This window comes from Maylandia zebra, linkage group LG7 (genome assembly GCF_041146795.1).
Source record: "Maylandia zebra isolate NMK-2024a linkage group LG7, Mzebra_GT3a, whole genome shotgun sequence".
NCBI lineage: Eukaryota > Metazoa > Chordata > Actinopteri > Cichliformes > Cichlidae > Maylandia > Maylandia zebra.
In genome coordinates, this window is record NC_135173.1 from 44,229,852 (window position 1) to 44,244,930 (window position 15,079).

Below are 15,079 nucleotides of genomic sequence, written 5' to 3' on the forward strand. Positions count from 1 at the left end.
AGTAACTATCAAGGGGAATCCCGTTCAGATTACATCACTGTCTTTTGTTCTCAGTGTATTGTAAAGAGGATAATTACAGTCATGGTTCTGAACCAAAACCTGACTTTATTTATGCTTTATACATTTTTCTTGTCAATTACATTTTAGTTGCAAATACACTGAACAAAAATATAAACGCAACACTTTTGTTTTTGCTCCCATTCCCCATGGGATGGACGTAGAGACCTAAAATTCATTCCAGATACACAATATAACCATCCCTCCCAAACAGTGGTCACAAATCAGTCCAAATGTGTGGTAGTGGGCACATCTGCTATATTGAGATAATCCATCCCACCTCACAGGTGTGCCACATCAGGATGCTGATCTGACATCATGAGTAGTGCACAGGTGTACCTCAGACTGCCCACAACAAAAGGCCACCCTGGAATGTGCAGTTTTGTCTCACAGCAAAATGCCACAGATGCCACAAGCAATGAGGGAGCGTGCAATTGGCATGCTGACAGCAGGAATGTCAACCAGATCTGTCGCCCGTGCATTGAATGTTCATTTCTCAACCATAAGCCGTCTCCACAGGCGTTTCCGAGAATATGGCAGCACATCCAACCGGCCTCACAACCGCAGACCTCGTGTAACCACACCAGCCCAGGACCTCCACATCCAGCAGGTTCACCTCCAAGATCGTCTGAGACCAGCCACCCAGACAGCTGCTGGAACAATTGGTTTGCACAACCAAACAATTTCTGCACAAACTGTCAGAAACCGTCTCAGGGACGCTCAACTGCATGCCCGTCGTCCTCATCGGGGTCTTGACCTGACTCCAGCTCGTCGCCGTAACAGACTTGTGTGGGCAAATGCTCACATTCGATGGCGTCTGGCACGTTGGAGAGGTGTGCGCTTCACGGATGAATCATGGTTCACATTGTTCAGGGCAGATGGCAGCTGAGAATGTCCCAGTTCTTGCATGGCCAGCATACTCACCGGACATGTCACCCATTGAGCATGTTCGGGATGTGCTTGACCGGCGTATACGACAGCGTGTACCAGTTCCCACGAATATCCAACAACCTCGCACAGCCATTGAAGTGGAGTGGACCAACATTCCACAGGCCACAATTGACAATCTGATAGACTCCATGCGACGATGTGTTGCACTGCATGAGGCAAATGGTGGTCACACCAGATACTGACCGGTTCTGGGTCCCCAGACCCCCAATAGCGCAAAAAACTGCACATTCCAGGGTGGCCTTTTGTTGTGGGCAGTCTGAGGTACACCTGTGCACTACTCATGATGTCAGATCAGCATCCTGATGTGGCACACCTGTGAGGTGGGATGGATTATCTCAATATAGCAGATGTGCCCACTACCACACATTTGGACTGATTTGTGACCACTGTTTGGGAGGGATGGTTATATCGTGTATCTGGAATGAATTTTAGGTCTCTACGTCCATCCCATGGGGAATGGGAGCAAAAACAAAAGTGTTGCGTTTATATTTTTGTTCAGTGTAGTTACTCAGTCATTTTGTACTCCACTGATAAAAACTGCCACCTTTTCTCAAAAGTTTTAAAGTCAGAAGATGATGTTGCTCCCTGCCATTTGTGCAAAATGCCCAAGAACACAAACTATGCAAACAAACAACAAACTCCAGAGAGTGTCTCAGCGCAGCAGCCTTTTAAATTATGTGCAGCAAGCAAAGCAAAAACTAAAAAAAAGAAAAAAGTGGTGCTTAAAAGAAGAAGAGGAGAGTGCAGGATGAGGACATTGCACTTTGGATTTGAGCAGTTCTGTCAATGACTTTGCTGCGCAAAGAGTCTGAGTATGAGAAGTTGTGTTTGCTCTGGTACAGTGTGGTGGTAAGAGCCCAAAGAAATATCTGCCCCGGGGCCTATCACAGAGTTATTACGCCTGCGGTTCAGCTGCAAACATGTGAAGCCCAAAGTCATTATGTGGGAGGGCATGTTTGTTGTCACTGAGGTAAAGTGTTGAGTAATATCTCAAAAGCACTGAAAACATACTGCAGTTCTTTCACTAAAGACATTTTTGAGGTAGCTCCTCTAATGCCGAGGCAAATATAGAAAAAAATAGGCTGAAAATAACAGGGTCCTATAGTGACGGGTGATGTACTTGTAAGTCTTTCCTGTCTGATTTATATGAAGCACATTATCTAGAATGACTGACAGCTCTATAGTTCACACAGACTTAGTAATTAGTTTGGTTGTATAATCTTTATGAGTGACATTTAGGGTTTTTTCCTCTGGCATGATAATCCTTTAAAAGCTCATGCTATTATATGAATGCACACTTTCATGATTCTACAACCAAACCGTCACAACAAACCCAAACAAAAAAATAAATAAAGATAAATCAGGACAAAAGCAGGTACCAGTTATGACAACACTGTCAACTTGTTTATAAAAAAATGTATCATCCATGTGTAACAACAAACAATCGCAGGAGCCACTTTTACACGGGTTCAAACGGGAGGACTTTTTTAGCGGTCAAACATTTTGTTTTTGTGGAAAGGAGCATGATAAAAAGGAGCAGACCAACAAAAAACATAATAAGACATCAACAGGCTTCCTGAGATCATGTTACAAATATACATTTTCTGTGAGCGTTTATAGAAATCTGTGGTTTTAAAAGGCCACAAAACAAATTCACAGATCTGGTTCATTTTCTCACAGCACAAATTATATATAAAGCAATAAATAACCTGCTTCCTGACAATATTCTAAAAATGTTTTCTAAAAGGGAACGGGGATACAATTTGAGGGGGGAATTAAATTTAAAACATCCTCGTATCCGTACAACATTAAAAAGTTTTTGCATCTCTGTGTGTGGAGTGAAGCTGTGGAACAGACTAAGTAAAGATATGAAGCAATGTCCAAGCATGGCGCAGTTTAAAAAGCGGTTTAAGGATATGGTTTTTACAGGGTACAGGGAAAAGGTAGAGATTTGATAGGGTGTTCTTGTCTAATATTTTCATGTGTGTGCGCATGCACGGGTTTGTTGGTATGGGTATATATGTATGTGTATATGTATGTATGTATGTATGTATATATATATATGTGTATATGTATATGTATATGTATATATATATATATATATATATGTATATGTATATGTATATATATGTGTATGTGTGTGTATGTATATGTATATATATGTGTATGTGTGTGTATGTATGTATGTATATATATATATATATATATATATATATATATATATATATATATACATATATATATATATATATTAAATATATATAAAATTGTAGGTTGTGTATCCTTCAGGTGTTAATGGGGTTATTGAAAATGTGTATATGTGCGTATGTGTGTATATACGTAGGTATGGATAGATAGAAACATATATGTGTATATATTAAAAAAAAAAAAAAAAAAAATTACACATAACATATAATGTAATTACAAGGAGGTATTTCTGTAGTCTATTGATACTAGATAGTGGAAAAGGGGTGGGATTAAATAAGCTTATGCTTCTTCCTGCTCCTTTTTGAACATGGACGTTATTTGGAGTTGTGGTTGCTCGTTTTCCTTTTGTTTGTTTTGTTCATTTGTCTCTTTTAATTCTATTTTTTTTATACTTTTTCAACATGTTCAAAATAAAGATTCAATCAATCAATCAATCAATCAATTTTCGTGTATAGAAAACTGAAACACCACTGACTCAACGCCTTTTCCCGTTACTCTGAATAAATAAGACAGATACATGCAAGTCCTGTTCACAGAGCACTGAGTTTGTAAAGACCAAGGCTGATGCATTGTCGGCCAGCTCACAGTGTTATAAAGCAATTGACACAGAAAGTCTGATAAACTTTAGGACAAACAAACTCTGAGAACTGCCTCACACTAGTGCCACATGGTTACATGGCAAGAAGCAGCGAGATTAATTATTAATATGCCTGAAATAATTTCTAGATTCATGGATTCAGAAAATGAAAATCTTCTTTGTACAGACCAATTGCTGTCAATTTGAAAACAAGGCTTTCAGATGTTGGACAGTTTGGGGCCTCTACTGTAATATTTCCAACTTCATAACCTGCCAGATGTTTTCAGTAGGTGACTGGACTGCAGACAGGCCAGTTGTGATGACCCTCACCCTAATGTCCTTTCATCGGCTCCACTTGGCAGTTCCTTTCTGCAGCTCTTGGAGAGGACGAGTGGTTTGCTCCCAATTAGCAACATTAGCAACAGCTGAGCTCTAATTTAAATCCCTTAGAGCTCAGCTGCCGGGTGGGTCTCTTCCCTCATGAATCATTTGGGATTTTGGTTGTGTGTTGCTTAATTTTCTTTCACTGAACAACACTACATTCCCTGCTCACTCACAGTGCTGACTACACATGTCTTGGTTAATTCAAGTTCCTAAAGGATGTTGCTTTAAAATAAACAGTTTTTTAAAGGGACATTTGTGTGAATCTCACTCTTGGTCATGGCATTGTGACCCAGGTTGTGACACGGTTTAGCATTTCAGCTGTTTCACCATGCAACCAGCTAATGTGTGCCTCTGCTGAGAGCATACATAGTTTCTTTTAGGCAGAATTGTCTTATTAAAAAAATCCATTGCTGAAAATGCATCATCCGAATGGCAACACAAGTTAATGCAACATCTGCATAAATATAGTTAAATAACAAAGGTATATTCACAGATGTGAAAGTTACCCCTGCCATAAGTACCTAATGGACCTAATAAAGACGTATAATAAAAATTTAATTCTTACTTCTGTATTAAAGCTATGATAAAGAATATATTTCTTATATTGTATGTTTTTCTTCTTCTGGTAATTCATCCAGAAAGAGCTGCAAAAATTTTGCATTAATAGCTAGAAGCAGTGGCACAAATTAATCTGGCAACCCATGTCAGTAATTATTTAAGTAGTGAACAACTTTACTCCAGATTACATGAATGAGACTCATATTAGCCATTTACATCCTCAGAGCCGCACAGGATGCACAGTGAGGCCTTCTAGGAAAGAAATCACGATTTCACACCAGAAATCTCTCTAAACAATAATTAACAATCAAAGACTCTTAATCAAAGAGTACTAATAAGTCTGTTTACTCTGACAAACTTGTTTGTTTACAGTCTGCCTGATGAGATGTTTTTACTTCAGTATAGTGTATTTTTACTGTATTGCCAAAAGTATTCTCTCATCTCACCCTTGAGTGACATCCCATTCTTAATCTGTTGGGTTTAATATGATGTCGGCTCACCAGACTGTCGTTTTGTGCTACCACCTCTCAGCTTCAACTCTTGTGGGAAGGCTCTCCACGGAATTTAGGGGTTTATTTATTTATTTTTTGACCATTTTTCCAGGAGCACATCTGTGAGTTCAGACACTGATGTTGGGTGAGAAGGCCTGGGTCATAATCTCCGTTCTAATTCAGTTCTGTGCAGGCCAGTCAAATTCTTCCACATCAAACTTGCTCGTCCATTTCTTTATGGACCTTGCTGTGTGCAATCCTGTTTTAATAGGAAGGGACAATTCCAAACCTTTCCCACAAAATTGGGAGCATGAAGTTATTCAAAATGTCTCTTTATGCTGAAGCTCTAATAGTTCCTTTCCCTGGAATTAAGCTTGATCCCAACTCCTGAAAAACAATCCCACACCATAATCTCCTGGCAACCGCCAAACCCAGACTCATCCGTCACATTGCCAGATGGAGATGTGTGATTTATCATTCCAGAGAACAAGTCTCCGCTGCTCCAGAGTCCAATGGCAGTGTGCTTCACGACACTGCGTGCTGATGCTTTGCATTGGATTTCATAATTTAAGGCTTGGATGTAGCTACTCGGCCATGAAAACCAATTCCATGACTGCTGTTCTTAATCTGTAGGCCAGATTGGAGGTCTGAAATAAATGACATGGTGGGCCGAGTAAACACTTTTGGCAGTATAGTGTAGCAGATTTATGGAGCTCAACCTGCTTGTAGATGTTCATCCTTTGTTGTGTCCACTGAAGTGCAGAGCAGTTACATTACTTCTTTAGTGTAGAGAGAATCACAGAGAATGTGCGAGTAGATGACTGTAAAGACGAGGAGACAAGCAGATCTGTGGATTAAGCAGTCTCGTGGTGTTTCAAAAACAAGCACTGCAAGTTTTCTCTGAGTACAGACGATGGTTGGACAGCATTTGAAAGATTTCATCTCAGCAAAATATTGCCGTAAATTAAATCCATTATATTTCATGCTCAAGTTTATCCTTCTGTTATTGTGCTATGGGAAAACGTTTCAAGGCCATTCTCTAATAATTTATTTTCTATTTTTCATGCCTTGGTCTCTGATATAGTTTGTTTTTTCTGCAGAATTGTTTAGCCACAGAGGCTGTGAGCAGTCATGTTGGAAACTTCTGCTTGCTTTTCTTTGGATTTTGTGATGACATCTGTCATCTGCAGACAAGGCAACAAAAGAAATGCATTAGATATAATAAGCAACTGTTTAAATATTTGAAATCACCAAAGATTGCACACATAAGGAGTATAAAAGTTTATGTTTTACTGTTACCGTGTTGGTCACTCCAATCATCCAGTAATTTATCAAGGGAGATAATAGTGAATGAAATGCTTCATGAAATTGTCAAGGTTGTGTAGTATTTTTCAAGCCTGGGGTTTAACGTTTAACGTTATTTAGCTGCCCTCTGCTGGACAGATTTTATTGTGGTGATTAATTTGTAAAGAAAACATCCATCCAGTGCATTTAGGTATATGCCAGTATGGACCAAAATCTCAGAAATGTTTTCAGCAATATGTTGAATCTCCACCATGAAGAATTCACACAACTCCCAAAAGGGACCCAATGTGGGACCAGCAAGGTGTACCCAAGGAAGTGGCTGGTGAGTGGGGGGAAAGAGTTTATGAGGAAGGTCTAATAATGATAATAATAAACTGGGATTGCAGACTTTTGTCACACAGAAGCATAAAGCGCTGCTGGGACTTAGCAGATCTGATGGAAACTAGGAGATGGTGTTATTGGCGTTAAACAATCCTATCAGAGTTAAGCCTGCTGCCTAACCGACTATTTCTAACTAACACTGTCCAGACTGCCCTGCCAAACATTCCTCTTACTAATATCCACGATCCCCCGAATCTCTGAGCAAGAAAGACCCAACAACAAAATATTAGAGTCCCTAAAACTCCCTGGTTCTATCTGAGTAAATACATTACTTTCCATCTTATTGTAGAACACCAACACAATCACTCACCAGCTATAGAAAGCATTTCTGTCTCTGTCATTCTTGAAATTAAAGACGTATTATTATGTTGACAGATGTCTTTCCTCTTTCTCTTGCAGCATTTGATCTAACTTGTATTGTAACTTTACAAAAAAAGAAGGGCACACAGGGTCAGTTGATCTTTGTGGTTGTGAGGCCTAACCTGCTGACACAAACAGTCCAGACAAGAACACTCCTAATTTGATCCATGACCCTAGAGTACCCTCAGCTGAGTTAGTATAACAGGACTAAGATCGCAAAACATTAGTAAGCTCATTACTGCTCGAGTGTATTGCGTGGTTTTGGCTGCATTTTCGTGGGCTCAGAGAGGATTACCCACTTACTTTACATGGCTGTGTTTTCAAAGCTGGAGCACTGACAAACATTCCCTATGTTTCTGTGGTTCGGTGTGCTACTTAACATCTTATCTTAGTCCGTTTAGGTTGAATTTTCTTCTTTATGGGCCAGATTTTTGAGCAGCATAAAGAAGGATGTTTTTCAGACATATTTTGTTTAGAAAAAACATTTATTTTAGCTTTCCCATTCACACGAGACTCTGGAAGACTGATGTTTTCCTTTAACAGACAGTAGATGGATTTGAGAAACAGTGGAAGATCTCAGATATTCCTCTACTTTCATGTGTTCCTCATGCACATTCACTCTCACATTCTCCCACTTCTTGGTGTCAAACCACCTAGACTGCAGCTAGCTGGCACACTCTTCTGCTTCTCACTCTTTCTCTTAATCCCTTTCGATTCAGCAGGCTCCAGACTGCAGGACAGGTTGGAACTCTCCAGCCATGCAGATATCGTCCTGCTTTTGGCGGACGACACGCTGGATGGCGGGAGGAAGGCCACGGGGGTTCCTGGAAAAGACAAGGGCGTAGCCGTCCTCACAGCTGCCGTCTTCTTTCAGGGTACGGCAGGCGTAGGTGATGGCGTAGTTGTCGTAGTCTGTGTCAATCACCCAGTAGTTGTCGCCTGAGTTATAGAAAGGAGGAGTGTGAGGAGGAATGAGGGGATAAAAGAAATATACGGGAGGGTTCAAGTGTGCAGAACCAACCTCCACTGGACAGGTAGCTGGCCAGTCCTTGGTAGTTCATGAACATCTTGCCGGGTGTGGAAGGGTCAGGTACAGAGTACTGTGCAGCCATGTCAGCACACACAACCCAGAAGCTGCGAAACAGTGATACAAACACAAATATGTCTAATACTATATTTTACACTTTCTCTAAACAAAGCCTAGCTCATTGCATGCTTATCTAAGCTTACATTCCTGTATAAAAACCCTGTCTCTAAACTGTGTTTCTTCCTAATCCTTCCTAATCCTGAGAAAGCCAAGCCTGCAGCTAATGCTGTCCAGAATGTTCTTCTAAAAAGTGTATGTGTTTATGTCTTAAAGCTTTACTGGAACTCAAGCACCACGTGTAAGCTTTTCTTAACCGCTGACCTGATAAACTGAAGGTTCAAGTTACCTTCACCTCATCAGGTCTTACAGATAATGAGCAGATAATGAGATAATGAGTGTAATACAGCAATATGGATGCATACATCAACTGTGAGGGCAAAAAATCTGCACCCGACCTTTTAACTTACCCAAACAGAGTGACGCGTCCCTTGGAGGAGGCGGTCATGGAGCCATCGTCATCGATGGTGTACTCTGCTGAGATGTTGTCCTGCAGGAACAGGCCTTCAGGGTCCTTCTTCTGCAGTGCATACCACTTCCCTGCATACTTCAGTGAAAATGAAACGAGAAAAGCAAAGTCAGAAATTATCCTTTTGTTGTTCATCATTGTTGCTGTCTGTGTATTTTAAATTCACTCACCCTCTTGGGGTCAAAGTCCTCTTTCACAGAGAAGCTATCAACAACGCAGGAGGCAGACAGACAGCGTTCCACGCAGGACACCAAGACCAACAGCAGGGCAAGCTTAGAGGATCCCATTCTGTAATAAACTTATATATCAGTGTTTTCAGAGTAATCAAAGATTCAGTACAAGAGAGCCCGCAGTATTCATTGTAATAGGCTGTTAAATACAAATTTGAATGAATAAGTTCCACCGATGAAAGAAAAACATTTCTGGAAAGTTCACGACAACGCCTGGAGTCTGTATACTAAAATCGGAGATACAGTCAGTCAGATCTCATTTTACACTCGAGCACTATGTTCCAGTCTATCATTAATGATATCATGTAAGACTATAGGAAAATGACTAATTCACAGCTATATATGTCCAGCTCACCACTCTCAATAATTAAACCTAACGGGAGCTGAAGGAACATAAATCACACAATTTCTGATCATCACGACTGACAGAATTAAAAGAAATTCCCGAAAAGTAGCTGAAAGGATATTTTTTTCAAATAAATATTTCAATGTCATACCTGTTTTGGGTTAAATTAGCAATAGGAGTTAAAAATAAGTTTTCTGTGTGCAGTTATCCACCAGGCTGGGTCTTGTGTCAGAAGCTGCCTTTATATACATGCACCACAGACAAGCTTATGGCTGATTTTCATTGCCTGGGACTAAATAAGGTGCTTAAATCTAGAGCTAATCCTGTTCGTCTGAAATCCTTAACGTAATCTGGCTTTTACCTTCAAACCTGCCCAAGACTTACTATAAAAACAATTAGACCATTATGTAAGTGACTGGAAGAGCTGTAAAACAAGACACATGCTGCCAACAGATGGCAAGTGAAATGTGTCTGACTGTGTGCAAAATACAAGCAGTGGTTGATTTTTAAACTTAGAGATTTGATAATAGTAATGAAAATGCATGTCTGAAATCCAAACAATGAGGTCAATTGCTTGGATTGTTTTGTCCATTTTATTAAAACCAGGAATCTTTATTGGGAGTTTAATTAAAGGACAAAACGCCAGGCTACACAATGAAGACAGAGGGAGACTAAAATCACTGTGTGACACCACATTGAAAAATTGAAAATTCCAAAATTTACTGGATTTTGATAAACCCAAAAAGGTATTTTATGAGGAAGCAGGTTAGTCTTTTCTTTTTAGTAGATAAAATAATGGCAAAAACAAAAGAGTTTGGGGTCAAAAAAGGGTCAAGAGGTCAAAAGTCAATTTCAGCAATGGAAAAGTGCTGTGTTAGCATAGTACAAATTCACCTGAGAAACTTCCGTGTCTGTTTAGGATGAGAAAACAAACAGGAAAGAATGAGTACATGCTCCCTTTTCCGACATGCATTTCTTGAAAAACAGCCATGCAGTAAGGAAATAAGCTCTATCTTAGATCCCACATGCAACATTTGTGTGTGAAGTGAGAGAAAAAGAACAACTTGGAGCTCAAACCACCAAAAAACCTATGTTTTTATCAGCTGTATAATAAAAACGTGGTCAGAAAACACTGATTTGAGATGTGAGCTGTATTCTGTTTTGCTTTGATACTTTGGCAAGTCTGGAAAGTGTTGTAAACAACTGAGATGCACTTCATTGATAAGCACAATTTAATGGACACTAGCTCAGGCCACCAGGCAGGAGAGGGTGAATAAAAGTAGACAATCTAGTTATGTCATCTTGTTTTGGCTGAACAATCAAGGTGTAATGCTCTTTAAAAAAGTCCAAAAATACTGATAGATGAGTAAAATAAGAAAATGTGCCCCACCTGTTAAAAAAATATATATATTTTAAAGAATTTTGGTAATTTCAGAGAATTGGCCTCACAAGAGTACAAACTAAGCCCACAAGAACATACCGGACATCGCATTGTTATTCATAAACTTACACACAGACCCCTGTTTGTGATTTCTACTTTCCTGGATTGACCTTGGTCACCTGAGATTACTGCTGGCATTTTACATCATGTAATAATATCCACAGGTGTCTGTTTTAAAATTTACCTTAGTGTCTGTTTGTTTATATTCGACTTACTACTGTTACAAATCCTGTTTAATCCGATATCCGGTGAAAAATTAAGCAATCGGTGTAAACTAGTGCAGCTCTGAAAGTAAACAGCGTCTTCAGTGAGGACACACACAGACAAGTCAGTCAAGACAGCAGCTCTATTTTCTCCACTGACTGGAGGAATACAGTTTAATCCTGCTTGTAAGAACAGAAATAGATCCCTGATAAAAATACGTACTCTACACCATCGTTAAATTCCTATGTGAAGAAATACAGTTAGTTCCCTTATAATACTGTTGTATTTTCATTTAACCTTGAAAAAATCTAAGCGTGGTATATGTGTATGTAAAGGTTATGAAACTGGCCACAGTAATTACTAACAGTTAAAAAAAAAAACTGGTGTCATTGTTTGACCTTCAACTACTTTAAATCTCAAGAATGATCTTCAGGTAATTTTTTTTTACACTTCTGGCGTTTTGGTCTGTGAGCCTTTCTTTAGAGTGTGTAGGTCTTAGGCTTTAAGAGCTCTAACTAAAAATATGTTTTCTATCCTTAATGCAAGATGTTCTTTGTATAAATCTGAGGTTCCTTGTTTGAACAAAATGTTTTGATGTGACCGTAAATGGAAACAACATGGTGGCAATCTGGTATCGGTCATTTTGCTAATTTGCTACGATATGTATCAAAGGCGAAAGCCCCAAAATGTAAAAAAAAAAAAGTAAATTTTTTTTAAAGTACTGGCAGCTTTGTAAAAATACTTTCAGTAGCCTGCAAAAAAATACAAATAAAAAATAAAAATGCAAAAAAGTGGAATAAACCCAAATCACCAAGCCTCAAACAATGGATGGATGCTGTCAATGATATCTACAGTATGTAGTGGAAAGTTCACTTTTAGCCCAAGAGGAGAAATCTTTACGAGAAAATACACTTCTTTTTTTCAGTGAACTCATTATGAACAATCCAGATTCATAATTCATTGAGGCAGAGTTGTATTGACTGATGTTCCCCAATATGTATGCTTAATAAAGACTAATAAAAAAAAAAGGAAACCCCCCAAAATAAAGAACAAAGTGAAAAGTATGGGGAAGTCTGTTAATCCTTTTCGGCAGCACATACTTTGTAACATATGCTTAGATAACCACTGCATGTGCCCACACAGAAGGAAAAATAGGAGACTTGCAGATCATGGATCACTCAACATCTTTCTAGCCTGCGTCTGTTGCCATCGTGTGGTGCATGGCAGGATTGCAATATAAGAAAGCTAATATGTGAGTAAATCTTTCAGTTTATTTTCATTTTTTCATGTACTAAACTAAAAGTCTACATCTTTGGTTTCATCTCTGTTATTGTAGAGTCTTTAGGTCACAATATAAAGCACTTTGAGATGACTCTTGTTGTGATTTGGTGCTACATAAATACTATTGAATTGAACTGAATTGAATAGCTCGACAAATACTGAAATAGTAGTAACATTAATGACCATATGGCTTTTCATCCAGACCCATAATTAGGTAACATTTTCTATTACTTGGTTCATGATCAACACATGCAAAACAAATGACACTGACATCGGCTTTATATGTGCTTTGTTTTGCTAACAGTGCTAATGAAAAAATGTTCACATGCTAACAGAAGGTGAAAACAGTAGACATTACTATTCATTAGCATGTTGAACAATGTCATTGATTCAGTTCAATTTGTCTCTATTCAAATTAACAATTAGATTTATTTCAAGGAACTTTACATTATAAGCTGTTTTACTTGCTATGATTAGTGCTGTAGCATGCTGATTGCAGCTGTTAGCTTTAAGTGTTTGCTCAAGTACCGTATTAGAGACCACTGATTAGGCACAAGGAAACAAGTTTATCTGACCTAAAAAAGTTAAGAATAAACTTTGGGCTTTTACAAGAGGTCAGCTAAAAAGAACTAAATTCAGGATTTATCTGAAGTAAATTGGGACATACCTAAAAATAACACTGCTAGCTAATGTCTAAAAAATACTTGACCAAAACTAAACAAAGAATCATGGGAAACGACAAACAAGAACAACAAAAAAACAGTTAGTGTAACAGTTACTTTTAACTTAACATTAATCAAATCCAAACCAACCACATACAGAACATCAAAACCAATGAATTAAATCAAGGTATTTTGACAAAACAATTCCATTCCACCCCTGTGATGTGGCAACACTTGGTATATTCCAATTACCACTTCCTGTATTTATAGGAGCTCCATCCACTTCATTCAGAATATACCACCAGAAGCATTAACAGAGCCAGAAAACAAAATTATATATGTGTAATTTAGCCAGACTAAAAACTAAGATGATTCAAATGCGTGTTCAAGTGTTTTTAGGTGACTTATACTATACTATTATACACTATAGTTGTGTGGCTGATAATGTGGCCGTCTCAGTACTTCACAGAGCTGCTAACATGGTGATGGTGGGACGCTTTAGTTTGCTGGTCACTGTGTAAGATTTAAGCATTCATTCATATTAGGTAAACTAAAGCACTAAGAAGAGGAAATATGCTGGTGCACAAGTGAGCATGCATAGTGAGGCTCAGGTGAGTGCGTACATGATTCCTGTGTAGATGATACATGGAGTAACACAACCGGTGCACATCATACACATCCTTATCAAACTAAATCAATAAACACCTCCTGACCCTATCATGAATGTGCACAGATACGCACTCACACAGACACACACAGTACCAGTAATCTATTGTAGTGGAAGGAGATTATGTATTTGACCTTTTGTTTAAGATGTTTATGAAACCTTATTATAGACAGGACCTCAGTGCACTGAATCAAAGGATTAATTTTCCCACAGAAGCACACAGCGTCTCATTTTCCACTGTCTATATGTGCATTACAGGTTTAAAGACTACATGAGGAGAAAGCCAGAGTTTGGGTGCTGACCTCATCAGGCAGCGTTTTAACTAAACAGAGCTTATAAAGAGGAGGTCGAGATTAATGAGGAACTAAAGAGCTTTCACAGGTAGACCTAGGAGAGAGAGACAGAGAGAGGGAGAGAGAGGCAGAACTGGCATACTGTAACTGAAAAATATAACATATACAGTAGACATGAAAAGCAAAGGGTGTGTATGTAATACAAATATATATCTTATAATTTTGTAGATTTTATAATCATTTAGATTTAATAATGCAACAAATTTTTCATTCACAGCAGTGCAGAAATATGGAGACAAATAATATTTTATTTACTGATTTTATGTTTCATTAAAGTTTTCAGTAATCAGTCAGCTAATTAATTTGTTTTTTTCATATTTGTTTTTCTTACTAGTCATTTTTACTGTGGATCCATTGCTATATCAGCATTTACAAGTAAATTTACACATTTACAAATTGTGTTTATCAGTGGTGCACATCAATTTTGTATTAGCTAAATATTCCTAGTAAAATTGAGTAAAATTGTATTATTGTTATTATTTATATTTTGGACTAGCACAAAAGAGATAGAAAATATATTTATACTAATGATTATTAGTGGAGAATTTAAAAAATGTTAATAAAATAATAAAATTGCTATTTTAAACATCTGTATTGACCCAGAAATTTAAAAACAGGACCATCATTTCTATTTATTGGTTTCAGAGCCTTTAAACCTATATCTGTATATCTATAATGCTTATATATTTAAACAAATGTTTAAATGTTTAAAACACCTCAATAAAAAAAACAGTCTGAGACCAACGAAGAAGACTCGCTGTTTTTTCATTGGTTTTTAAGCTTTTTATTATATTCTCCCCTCAGAATTTTAAAGAAAAGTTATAGTTATTGTGTATTAAGTTATTGTGCCACGATGCTTAAATGCGTACATCAACAAAATCAGTAATTAACAGCAAAAAATGAGCCAAGTTGAATTTGTAGTGCAATGCCAGCAGAAAACCTAAAAAATAATTATTCCTTTAGGGACCTGACAGTATATATTTTACTTTTGTTTTGGACAAAAGCACAAT

General features: G+C 38.0%; 1 protein-coding gene across 1 annotated transcript; it reads right to left on the reverse strand.

The window, feature by feature from the left end:
- Positions 1-7,738: 7,738 nt before the first annotated feature.
- rbp4l (retinol binding protein 4, like) lies at positions 7,739-9,743 on the reverse strand. Its single transcript, XM_004538212.5, has 5 exons — positions 9,613-9,743; positions 9,056-9,173; positions 8,827-8,963; positions 8,294-8,406; positions 7,739-8,211 (listed from the first exon to the last, which is right to left on the reverse strand). Exons 2-5 carry the CDS (start codon positions 9,170-9,172, stop codon positions 7,988-7,990), a joined length of 591 nt encoding a protein of 196 aa, XP_004538269.1. The 5' UTR covers position 9,173; positions 9,613-9,743; the 3' UTR covers positions 7,739-7,987.
- Between the last annotated feature and the right edge of the window lie 5,336 nt (positions 9,744-15,079).